Here is a 13,616-nt window from a genome sequence, read left to right as displayed (position 1 = left end):
AGGAAAAAATTATTGAAGAAGAAATTGTCAAATTTATAAATAAAAGAGAAATTTTCAAAAAATCATATTTTCTATATTTTTATGTATAAAGATATGAAATATATGTTAAATTAAAGCTTGAAGATTCTAATTTATGATATGATATGCAAATTGTAATATGATATTATTGAAAATTTGAGGAAAAAATTATTGAAGAAGAAATTGTTAAATTTATAAATAAAAGAGAAATTTTCAAAAAATCATATTTTCTATATTTTTGTGTATAATAATATGAAATATATGTTAAATTAAAGCTTGAAGATTCTAGTTTATGATATGATATGAAAATTGTAATATGATATTATTAAAAATTTGAGGAAAAAATTATTGAAGAAGAAATTGTTAAATTTATAAATAAAAGAGGAATTTTCAAAAAATCATATTTTCTAAATTTTTATGTATAATGATATGAAATATATGCTAAATTAAAGCTTGAAGATTCTAGTTTATGATATGATATGAAAATTGTAATATAATATTATTAAAAATTTGAGGAAAAAATTATTGAAGAAGAAATTGTTAAATTTATAAATAAAAGAGAAATTTTCAAAAAATCAAATTTTCTATGTTTTTATGTATAATGATATGAAGTATATGCTAAATTAAAGCTTGAAGATTCTAGTTTATGATATGATATGAAAATTGTAATATGATATTATTAAAAATTTGAGGAAAAAATTATTGAAGAAGAAATTGTCAAATTTATAAATAAAAGAGAAATTTTCAAAAAATCATATTTTCTACATTTTTATGTCTAATGATATGAAATATATGTTAAATTGAAGCTTAAAGATTGTAGTTTATGATATGATATAAAAATTATGAGGTAATATTAATGAAATTTCCAGGAATAAATTATTGAAAAAGAAATTGTCAAAAAGATTACAAAATTTTCAAAAAACTATATCATCTGCATTTTTTAGAATTATGATATAATTTGTGTGTTAAATTGAAGCTTAAAGATTGTAGTTTATGATATGATATAAAAACTATAAGGTAATATTAATGAAATTTCCAGGAATAAATTGTTGAAGAAGAAATTGTTAAAAAGATTACGAAATTTTCAAAAATGATTTGTATGTTAAATTGAAGCTTAAAGATTGTAGTTTATGATATGATATAAAAGCAATGACATAATATTAATGAAATTTCTAGGAATAAATTGTTGAAGAAGAAATTGTCATATTTATAAATCTAAAAGAACACGAAATTTTCAAAAACCATATCATTCGCATTTTTAAGAATCATGATATGATATATATTTTAAATTGTAGCTTAAAGATTCTAGTTTGTGATATGATATAAAAATTATAAGTTAATATTATTAAAATTTCCTGGAAAAAATTATTAAAGATGAAATCAAGCATTATACGAAATTTTCAAAAAATCATATCATCTGTATTTTTGAGAATTATGATATAATATATATGTTAAATTGTAGCTTAAAGATTCTAGTTTATGATATGATATAAAAATTATAAGCTAATATAAGTAAAATTTCCTGGAAAAACTTATTAAAGACGAAATCAAAAATTATACGAAATTTTCAAAAAATCATATCATCTGTATTTTTGAGAATTATGATATAATATATATGTTAAATTGTAGCTTAAAGATTCTAGTTTATGATATCATATAAAAATTATAATCTAATATTATTAAAATTTCCTGGAAAAATTTATTAAAGATGAAATCAAGCATTATACGAAATTTTCAAAAAATCATATCATCTGTATTTTTGTGAATTATGATATAATATATATGCTAAATTGTAGCTTAAAGATTCTAGTTTATGATATGATATAAAAATTATAAGCTAATATAAGTAAAATTTCCTGGAAAAACTTATTAAAGACGAAATCAAAAATTATACGAAATTTTCAAAAAATCATATCATCTCTATTTTTAAGAATTATGATATAATATATATGTTAAATTGTAGCTTAAAGATTCTAGTTTATGATATGATATAAAAATTATAACCTAATATAAGTAAAATTTTCTGGAAAAACTTATTAAAGATGAAATCAAACATTATACGAAATTTTCAAAAAATCATATCATCTCTATTTTTAAGAATTATGATATAATATATATGTTAAATTGTAGCTTAAAGATTCTAGTTTATGATATGATATAAAAATTATAACCTAATATAAGTAAAATTTTCTGGAAAAACTTATTAAAGATGAAATCAAACATTATACGAAATTTTCAAAAAATCATATCATCTCTATTTTTAAAAATTATGATATAATATATATGTTAAATTGTAGCTTAAAGATTCTAGTTTATGATATGATATAAAAATTATAACCTAATATAAGTGAAATTTTCTGGAAAAACTTATTAAAGATGAAATCAAACATTATACGAAATTTTCAAAAAATCATATCATCTGTATTTTTAAGAATTATGATATAATATATATGTTAAATTGTAGCTTAAAGATTCTAGTTTATGATATAATATGAAAATTGTAATATAATATTATTAAAAATTTGAGGAAAAAATTATTGAAGAAGAAATTGTTAAATTTATAAATAAAAGAGAAATTTTCAAGAAACCATATTTTCTATATTTTTATGTATAATGATATGAAATATATGTTAAATTAAAGCTTGAAGATTCTAGTTTATGATATGATATGAAAATTGTAAGATGATATTATTAAAAATTTGAGGAAAAAATTATTGAAGAAGAAATTGTCAAATTTATAAATAAAAGAGGAATTTTCAAAAAATCAAATTTTCTATGTTTTTATGTATAATGATATGAAGTATATGCTAAATTAAAGCTTGAAGATTCTAGTTTATGATATGATATGAAAATTGTAATATGATATTATTAAAAATTTTAGGAAAAAATTATTGAAGAAGAAATTATCAAATTTATAAATAAAAGAGAAATTTTCAAAAAATCATATTTTCTATATTTTTGTGTATAATGATATGAAATATATGCTAAATCAAAGCTTGAAGATTCTAGTTTATGATGTGATATAAAAACTATTAGATGATATTATTGAAATTTCCTGGAAAATATTAAAGAAAAAATTGTCAAATTATTAATAAAAAATAATACGAAATTTTCAAAAAATCATATCTACTGTATTTTTAAGAATTGTGATATGATATGTATGTTAAATTGAAGCTTAAAGATTCTAGTTTATGGTGTGATATAAAAACTATTAGATGATATTATTGAAATCTCCTGGAAAATAGTATTAAAGAAGAAATTGTTAAATTATGTAGTAAAGGTAAAAAAAAAATTTCAAAAAATCATATCTATTGTATTTTTGAGAATTGTAATATGATATAGATGTTAAATTGAAGCTTAAATATTTCAGTATATGATATGATAGTACGTATGTAGTAAATATATGTTATTTTAATTAGAAGCTTTTTTTAGCAATTAAAAATTTCTAATTAAAATCACTCAAAAACTAAAAGTGCTAGGTGTCAATACGTTTCATCAAAATCGACGTATTTTTGTGTGTAGAATCACAATATGTAATAAAAACTATATATAATATTAACAATTACATTTAAATTTAAAGTTAATAATAATAATATTGTGTTTTTATTTGGTGGAGCCATCTATGAAACGTATTACCAATTAAGGTATTTTAACTTTTCATTTTTTAATTCAATTTAATTTAATTTAATTCTTGTTTGGATTATAAATAGATTTAAAATTAGGAACAAAATCGATTGTTAATAGTTGTAAAAAGAAATTAATTGCATTTATGATTATTAAATAACTTACCGATTACAGGGACCTATATTGTTAAATCGCAATTTTTATATATCATTTTTTTTTAATCAAATCGCTTTAATTTTAATTAATCATAATAATTTAATTAAAATTACAACCCCAAATTCATTATTAATTAAATCAATAAAATTATTTAAAAAGTTTAAGTCAAATCACGAAACGTCAGTTGTCATTTTACCTAATTTTGTTGACATGTCCGAAATTCAAGAGAAACGATGGACTCATTTAAGGAAGATTTTAGAGCGCCCGGGGCCTTTTTGCCACCCCGAATTCGAGCCGTCGAAGGAAATCCTCGATTTCGTGATGACAACGTGTAAAGTGTTGGTGATTGGGGCCGGGGGGCTCGGGTGCGAACTCCTCAAAGATTTGGCCCTAATGGGGTTCAAACAACTCCACGTAATCGACATGGACACGATCGAATTATCGAATTTAAACCGCCAATTTTTGTTTAGACACAAAGATATAGGTATGTCCAAAGCTGAAATTGCTTCATCTTTTATTAACCGCCGCGTGGGGGGATGCCAAGTGACCCCCCATTTTTGCAAGATTCAAGATTATGATGAAGGTTTTTACAAGCAATTTCACATCATTGTGTGTGGGTTAGATTCGATTGTTGCTAGAAGATGGATTAATGGGATGTTGATTTCAATGTTGAGCTATGAAGATGGAGTTTTAGACCAAACTAGTATTATACCATTAGTTGATGGAGGTAGAGGGCGCTATTTATGTTGTTGTAAATCAATAAAGTAATTTTAATTGTTGTTTTAAGGAACCGAAGGTTTTAAAGGAAATGCAAGAGTTATTTTACCTGGTTTGTCCCCTTGTATTGATTGCACCTTAGATTTGTACCCCCCACAAGTCAATTATCCTTTATGTACAATAGCCAATACCCCAAGACTTCCTGAACATTGTATTGAGTATGTTAAAGTAATCCAATGGGGGAAAGAAAATCCTTGGGGGGTTAATTTAGACGGAGATGACCCCCAACATATAGGTTGGATTTACGAAAAATCGATGGAACGCGCTTTGCAATTTAACATAAACGGGTTAACTTATCGTTTAGTCCAAGGAGTCGTGAAAAATATAATTCCCGCGGTTGCCTCGACCAACGCGATCATTGCCGCGGTCTGCGCAACGGAAGTTTTTAAATTAGCGACGAGCTGTTGCGTCCCAATGAATAATTACACCGTTTTTAACGACGTCGATGGGATTTACACCTACACTTATGAGGCGGAAAAGAAAGATAACTGTTTGGCTTGTTCCCAAATCCCCACGACCGTACAAATTAAAGATCCCGATAAATACAAGCTAAAAGATTTGATTCGAATGTTATGCGAGAGCGCTTCCTTTCAAATGAAAAATCCCGGATTAACGACGGTTATCGAGGGGAAAAATAAGACCTTGTATATGTCGAGTATTAAAAGTATCGAGGAAAAAACGCGGGAGAATTTGTCGAAAAGTTTGATCGAATTGGGGTTGAAGGATAACTCTGAGATTATGGTGGCGGATTTGACGTCGCCGAGTACGATGGTTTTGAAGCTTAAGTATTTAGTTGAAGATGTTGAAATGCAGTAAGAAATAAATTTTTGTTCCTTTTTACTTCGTTTTTAATGTTTTAACCCTTAAATGGTATTTTATTAGTTTGATATTAATTATTTTATGGTTTATTTAACATATAATATATCATATCATAATTCTTCTGAACAACATACTGTTCAGTGGGAAATTAAAATTTCAAGTTAGCAAAAAATTTTATTAACAAACACTGTTCCTGAAGTAATTCTAAACACATTTTGTTAACAACATTTTTTGATTAAATCAACAATAAGGAATAACCTCAAAAATATTAATTTTTATACTATTCAGAGGGAAATTAAAATTTCAAGTTAGCAAAAAATTTTATTAGCAAACGCTGTTCCTGAGATAATTCTAAACAAATTTTGTTAACAACATTTTTTGATTAAATCAACAATAAGGATATTACCTCAAAAATATTATTTTTATACTATTCAGTGGGAAATTAAAATTTCAAGTTAGCAAAAATTTTTATTAATAAACACTGTTCCTGATGTAATTCTAAACACATTTTGTTAACAACATTTTTTGATTAAATCAACAATAAGGACATAACCTCAAAAATATTAATTTTTATGGCATACTATTCAGTGGGAAATTAAAATTTCAAGTTAGATAAAAATTGTGTTAACAAAAATTGTTCCTGAAACAATTCTAAACAAACTTTGTCAACAATTTTTTTTGATTTAATCAATAATTAAGGAAATAACCTCAAAATAATAATTTTTCCGTTTTTATACATAATCACACTTAGATGCTTAATTAATAGAGATGTAAAATTTTTCTATTAAGATAATTGATTCAAAATCGAAATTGAAACAAATTTTATTTAAAACATTTCTTAATAAAAACGATAATTGTTGAGATAATTAATTTTGATGGCATACTATTCAGAGGGAAATTAAAATTTCAAGTTAGAACAAAATTGTATTAACAAACACTGTTCCTGAAGTAATTCTAAACAAATTTTGTTAACAACATTTTTTGGTTAAATCAATAATAAGGATATAACCCCAAAAATATTAATTTTTATAACATACTATTCAGTGGGAAATTAAAATTTCAAGTTAGAAAAGAATTGTGTTAACAAAAAGTGTTCCTGATACAATTCTGAACAAGCTTTGTCAACAATTTTTTTTGATTTAATCAATAATTAAAGAGATAACCCCAAAATAATTATTTTTCCGTTTTTATACATAACCACACTTAGATGCTTAATTAATAGAGATGCAAAAATTTGTTATTAATATAATTGATTCAAAATCGAAATTGAAACAAGTTTTATTTAAAACATATTTTGATAAAACCAATGATTATCGAGATAATTAATTTTGATGGCATACTATTCCGAGGGAAATTAAAATTTCAAGTTAGCAAAAAATTGTTCCTGAAGTAATTCTGAACAAGTTTTGTTAACAACATTTTTTGATTAGATCAACAATAAGGACATAACCTCAAAAATATTAATTTTTGTAGCATACTATTCAGTGGGAAATTAAAATTTCAAGTTAGCAATAAATTTTGTTAACAAACACTGTTCCTGAAGTGATTCTAAACAAATTTTGTTTATAATATTTTTTGATTAAATCAAAAATAAAGATATAACCTCAAAAATATTAATTTTTGTGGCATACTATTCAGTGGGAAATTAAAATTTCAAGTTAGAAAAAAATTGTGTTAACAAAAATTGTTCCTGAAGTAATTCTAAACACATTTTGTTAACAACATTTTTTGATTAAATCAACAATAAGGATATTACCTCAAAAATATTAATTTTTATACTATTCAGAGGGAAATTAAAATTTCAAGTTAGCAAAAAATTTTATTAACAAACACTGTTCTTGAAGTAATTCTAAACATATTTTGTTAATAACATTTTTTGATTAAATCAACAATAAGGAATAACCTCAAAAATATTAATTTTTATACTATTCAGAGGGAAATTAAAATTTCAAGTTAGCAACAAATTTTGTTAACAAACACTGTTCCTGAAGTGATTCTAAACAAATTTTGTTAATAGCATTTTTTGATTAAATGAAAAATAAAGATATAACCCCAAAAATATTAATTTTTGTGGCATACTATTCAGTGGGAAATTAAAATTTCAAGTTAGACAAAAATTGTGTTAACAAAAATTGTTCCTGAAACAATTCTAAACAGACTTTTTTAACAATTTTTTTTGATTTAATCAATAATTAAGGAGATAACCTCAAAATAATAATTTTCCCGTTTTTATACATAATTATACTTAAATGCTTAATTAATAGAGATGTAAAAATTTTTTATTAAGATGATTGATTCAAAATCGAAATTGAAACAAATTTTATTTAAAACATTTTTTAATAAAAACGATAATTGTTGAGATAATTAATTTTGATGGCATACTATTCAGAGGGAAATTAAAATTTCAAGTTAGAAAAAAATTGTATTAACAAACACTATTCCTGAAGTAATTCTAAACAAATTTTGTTAATAACATTTTTTGATTAAATCAATAATAAGGATATTACCTCAAAAATATTAATTTTTGTAGCATACTATTCAGTGGGAAATTAAAATTTCAAGTTAGCAAAAATTTTTATTAACAAACACTGTTCCTGAAGTAATTCTAAACAAATTTTATTAACAACATTTTTTTGATTAAATCAACAATAAGGATATAACCTCAAAAATATTAATTTTCATACTATTCAGAGGGAAATTAAAATTTCAAGTTAGCAAAAAATTTTATTAACAAACACTGTTCCTGAAGTAATTTTAAACAAATTTTGTTAATAGAAATTTTGGATTTGATCAATAATTAAGAACATAACCTCCAAAAAGAATTTATATATATTTTTTTATATATTTCTTTTATTAAGAAAATCGTTTTAGAAAGTTCTGTGCCCTACACATCATAAACTAGAATCTTTAAGCTTTTTATGTATGTTAAGCATTTAACATACATATCATATCATAATTCTTAAAAATGAAGTATATATGATTTTTTGAAAATTTCGTATTATTTTTTATTATTAATTTGTCATTTTTTAGAAAATTTTAATAACATTATCTTAAAATTTTTATAATCGGACCCTATCTTTTCTATATCATATCATAATTTAGAATGTTTCTCCTTTAATTTGAGATATAATACATATCCTTACCTTTAAAAATAAAGAAGATATGATTTTTTGAAATTTTAATTTTTTAAGCTGTCTATACCAATTTTACAATTTTTCGTTTATGATGACATCTCTCAAAATTTTTATAATCGAACCCTATCTTTTCTATATCATATCATAATTTAGAATGTTTCTCCTTTAATTTGAGATATAATACATATCCTTACCTTTAAAAATAAAGAAGATATTATTTTTTGAAATTTTTAATGTTTTAAGCTGTCTATACCAATTTTACAATTTTTCGTTTAAGATGACATTTCTCAAAATTTTTATAATCGAACCCTATCTTTTCTATATCATATCATAATTTAGAATGTTTCCGCTTTAATTTGAGATATAGTACACATTCTTATCTTTAAAAATAAAGAAGATATGATTTTTTGAAATTTTGTATTTTTTTTATTTATAGATTTGACAGTTTCTTCTTTAAAATTTTTTTTTTGAAATTACAATAATATCATCTAATAGTTTTTATATCACACCATAAACTAGAATCTTTAAGCTTCAATTTAACATATATATCTTATCAAAATTCTCAAAAACATAGTAGATATGATTTTTTGAAAATTTTTTTTTTACTTTTTACTATATAATTTAACAATTTCTTCTTTAATACTATTTTCCAGGAGCAAAATACCCCAAGACTTCCCGAACATTGCATCGAGTATGTTAAAGCAATCCAATGGGCGAGAGAAAACCCTTGGGGGGTTAATTTAGACGGAGATGACCCCCAACATACAGGGTGGTTCAGTTTTTAATCGGGAAACTTTACTAGGATGTAGTACTTGCCAAAATAACACAAGTATTTTATATAAACATAGGGTCGCAACTCTTTTGTTTTAGAGCTATGAGCGATCAAAGTTGATCCGAAAATTTACATTTTGTTTTGTATTTCGGCTGTAAGTAAACCGTTGAATTTGAAACTTTGTACGTATTCACTACTGGTTAAGACCTTATTTTCAAGCATACCTTAAACTTCACTAGCGCCCTCTAAAGGGATGAAATTCACCACTCTCTTGATTTTTTTATAAGAACTTTTTAACGCTATGGAATATTAACATAAAAAATATGGATTGTATAGCTTATTCTTTAGTGGTACTTTTTTGTCTCTTTAGTATTTTCCTTATAGTTAATAGTTTCCGTGTAAAAAAATAAAATATCGTGCCATGTACCGCTATATGCCGCCATGTTTAGCTAAAATTATTCTAAAAGTTAGCTCTGAGAACATGTAAGTTTTATTTACAGTGAATCCTCATAATTATTTCTGGTTATTAATAATTTTTGACGGTTATTAAGCAAGAGCATCAATTTTTTAATATTGTTTAAAACAACGTAATTTGTTCAGACAGGCATTAATCTTATTTATGGTTTTTCTTATGAAAATCACAATTAATTGGTGTTATTTAGTTAGTACTAGATCCTAGTAAGTGCACAACTTCCATAGCTACCTATAAAGAAAATTTTTTTTTTAATAATAGCAGCGCTTTACAGTCCAATGTAGCATATTTTCTTTTTTTACGCTAAAACTATTATCTTTAAGGAAAAAACTAAAGAGACAAAAAAGTACCAATAATGAATAAGCTTTACAACCCATATTTTTTTTATGTTAATATTCCATGGCGTTAAGAAGTTGTTATAAAAAAATCAAACACGTTGTGAATTTCATCCCCTTAGAGGGCGCTAGGGAAGTTTAAGGTATGGTTGAAAATAAGATATGAACCAGTAGTACATACATACAAAATTTCAAATTCTTTGGTTTACTCATACCCGAAATAAAAGATAAAATGTAAATTTTTGGCTCAACTTTGACAGCTTATAGCTCGGAAACAAAAGAGTTGTGACCCTATGTGTATATAAAAAACTTGTGTTTTTTGGCAAGTACTACGTCCTAGTAAAGTTTCCCGATTAAAAACTGAACCACCCTGTATAGGTTGGATTTACGAAAAATCGATGGAACGCGCTTTGCAATTTAACATAAACGGGTTAACTTATCGTTTAGTCCAAGGAGTCGTGAAAAACATAATTCCCGCGGTTGCCTCGACCAACGCGATCATTGCCGCGGTTTGCGCAACGGAAGTTTTTAAATTAGCGACGAGCTGTTGCGTCCCAATGAATAATTACACCATCTTTAACGACGTCGATGGGATTTACACCTACACTTATGAGGCGGAAAAGAAAGATAACTGTTTGGCTTGTTCCCAAATCCCCACAACCGTACAAATTAAAGATCCCGATAAATACAAGCTAAAAGATTTGATTCGAATGTTATGCGAGAGCGCTTCCTTTCAAATGAAAAATCCCGGATTAACGACGGTTATCGAGGGGAAAAATAAAACGTTGTATATGTCGAGTATTAAAAGTATCGAGGAAAAAACGCGGGAGAATTTGTCGAAAAGTTTGATCGAGTTGGGGTTGAAGGATAACTCTGAGATTATGGTGGCGGATTTGACGTCGCCGAGTACGATGGTTTTGAAGCTTAAGTATTTAGTTGAAGATGTTGAAATGCAGTAAGAAATAAATTATTGTTCCTTTTTGCTTCGTTTTTAATGTTTTAACCCTTAAATGGTATTTTATTAGTTTCATATTAATTATTTTATTGTTTATTTAACATATATATCATATCACAATTCTTCTGAACAGTATACTGTTCAGTGGGAAATTAAAATTTCAAGTTAGCAAAAAATTTTATTAACAAACACTGTTCCTGAAGTAATTCTAAACACATTTTGTTAACAACATTTTTTGATTAAATCAACAATAAGGAATAACCTCAAAAATATTATTTTTATACTATTCAGAGGGAAATTAAAATTTCAAGTTAGCAAAAAATTTTATTAACAAACACTGTTCCTGAAGTAATTCTAAACACATTTTGTTAACAACATTTTTTGATTAAATCAACAATAAGGAATAACCTCAAAAATATTATTTTTATACCATTCAGAGGGAAATTAAAATTTCAAGTTAGCAAAAAATTTTATTAACAAACACTGTTCCTGAAGTAATTCTAAACACATTTTGTTAACAACATTTTTTGATTAAATCAACAATAAGGAATAACCTCAAACATATTATTTTTATACTATTCAGAGGGAAATTAAAATTTCAAGTTAGCAAAAAATTTTATTAACAAACACTGTTCCTGAAGTAATTCTAAACACATTTTGTTAACAACATTTTTTGATTAAATCAACAATAAGGAATAACCTCAAACATATTATTTTTATACTATTCAGAGGGAAATTAAAATTTCAAGTTAGCAAAAAATTTTATTAACAAACACTGTTCCTGAAGTAATTCTAAACACATTTTGTTAACAACATTTTTTGATTAAATCAACAATAAGGAATAACCTCAAAAATATTAATTTTTATACTATTCAGAGGGAAATTAAAATTTCAAGTTCGTAAAAAATTTTATTAACAAACACTGTTCCTGAAGTAATTCTAAAAAAATTTTGTTAACAACATTTTTTGATTAAATCAACAATAAGGATATTACCTCAAAAATATTATTTTTATACTATTCAGAGGGAAATTAAAATTTCAAGTTAGCAAAAAATTTTATTAACAAACACTGTTCCTGAAGTAATTCTAAACACATTTTGTTAACAACATTTTTTGATTAAATCAACAATAAGGATATTACCTCAAAAATATTATTTTTATACTATTCAGAGGGAAATTAAAATTTCAAGTTAGCCAAAAATTTTATTAACAAACACTGTTCCTGAAGTAATTCTAAACACATTTTGTTAACAACATTTTTTGATTAAATCAACAATAAGGAATAACTTCAAAAATATTAATTTTTATACTATTCAGAGGGAAATTAAAATTTCAAGTTAGCAAAAAATTTTATTAACAAACACTGTTCCTGAAGTAATTCTAAAAAAATTTTGTTAACAACATTTTTTGATTAAATCAACAATAAGGATATTACCTCAAAAATATTATTTTTATACTATTCAGAGGGAAATTAAAATTTCAAGTTAGCAAAAAATTTTATTAACAAACACTGTTCCTGAAGTAATTCTAAACACATTTTGTTAACAACATTTTTTGATTAAATCAACAATAAGGATATTACCTCAAAAATATTATTTTTATACTATTCAGAGGGAAATTAAAATTTCAAGTTAGCAAAAAATTTTATTAACAAACACTGTTCCTGAAGTCATTCTAAACACATTTTGTTAACAAAATTTTTTGATTAAATCAACAATAAGGAATAACCTCAAAAATATTAATTTTTATACTATTCAGAGGGAAATTAAAATTTAAAGTTAGCAAAAAATTTTATTAACAAACACTGTTCCTGAAGTCATTCTAAACACATTTTGTTAACAACATTTTTTGATTAAATCAACAATAAGGAATAACCTCAAAAATATTAATTTTTATACTATTCAGAGGGAAATTAAAATTTAAAGTTATCAAAAAATTTTATTAACAAACACTGTTCCTGAAGTAATTCTAAACACATTTTGTTAACAACATTTTTTGATTAAATCAACAATAAGGAATAACCTCAAAAATATTAATTTTTATACTATTCAGAGGGAAATTAAAATTTAAAGTTAGCAAAAAATTTTATTAACAAACACTGTTCCTGAAGTCATTCTAAACACATTTTGTTAACAACATTTTTTGATTAAATCAACAATAAGGATATTACCTCAAAAATATCATTTTTATACTATTCAGAGGGAAATTAAAATTTCAAGTTAGCAAAAAATTTTATTAACAAACACTGTTCCTGAAGTAATTCTAAACACATTTTGTTAACAAGATTTTTTGATTAAATCAAAAATAAGGATATAACCCCAAAAATATTAATTTTGATGGCATACTATTCAGTGGAAAATTAAAATTTCAAGTTAGAAAAAAATTGTGTTAACAAAAATTGTTCCTGAAACAATTCTAAACATTCTTTGTCAACAATTTTTTTTGATTTAATCAATAATTAAAGAGATAGCCTCAAAATAATAATTTTTCCGTTTTTATGCATAATCACACTTAGATGCTTAATTAATAGAGATGTAAAAATTTTTTATTAAGA

At 24.2% G+C, this 13,616-nt stretch overlaps 2 protein-coding genes across 2 annotated transcripts; both read left to right on the top strand.

The window, feature by feature from the left end:
- The first annotated feature begins 3,985 nt into the window (after positions 1 to 3,985).
- Positions 3,986 to 9,943, top strand: LOC111423249 (nedd8-activating enzyme E1 catalytic subunit-like). Its single transcript, XM_071199219.1, has 3 exons — positions 3,986 to 4,525; positions 4,586 to 5,387; positions 9,182 to 9,943. Exons 1-3 carry the CDS (start codon positions 4,009 to 4,011, stop codon positions 9,270 to 9,272), a joined length of 1,410 nt encoding a protein of 469 aa, XP_071055320.1. The 5' UTR covers positions 3,986 to 4,008; the 3' UTR covers positions 9,273 to 9,943.
- A 480-nt stretch (positions 9,944 to 10,423) lies between these two features.
- Positions 10,424 to 11,087, top strand: LOC139431453 (nedd8-activating enzyme E1 catalytic subunit-like). The gene has a single exon (XM_071199220.1). It carries the CDS (start codon positions 10,506 to 10,508, stop codon positions 11,064 to 11,066), a length of 561 nt encoding a protein of 186 aa, XP_071055321.1. The 5' UTR covers positions 10,424 to 10,505; the 3' UTR covers positions 11,067 to 11,087.
- Positions 11,088 to 13,616: the final 2,529 nt, after the last annotated feature.

The sequence above is a fragment of the Onthophagus taurus genome, chromosome 10, assembly GCF_036711975.1.
Source record: "Onthophagus taurus isolate NC chromosome 10, IU_Otau_3.0, whole genome shotgun sequence".
NCBI lineage: Eukaryota > Metazoa > Arthropoda > Insecta > Coleoptera > Scarabaeidae > Onthophagus > Onthophagus taurus.
The sequence above is the reverse complement of the archived record's forward strand: the minus strand, read 5'-3'. Positions and strand labels throughout refer to the sequence as shown.

Coding starts and splice junctions, on each gene's coding strand:
- LOC111423249 (XM_071199219.1), top strand. CDS start 4,009: ATGTCCGAAATTCAAGAGAAACGATGGACTCATTTAAGGAAGATTTTA. Junction 4,526..4,585: donor TATACCATTAGTTGATGGAG/GTAGAGGGCGCT, acceptor TGTTGTTTTAAG/GAACCGAAGGTTTTAAAGGA. Junction 5,388..9,181: donor GTTGAAGATGTTGAAATGCA/GTAAGAAATAAA, acceptor ACTATTTTCCAG/GAGCAAAATACCCCAAGACT.
- LOC139431453 (XM_071199220.1), top strand. CDS start 10,506: ATGGAACGCGCTTTGCAATTTAACATAAACGGGTTAACTTATCGTTTA.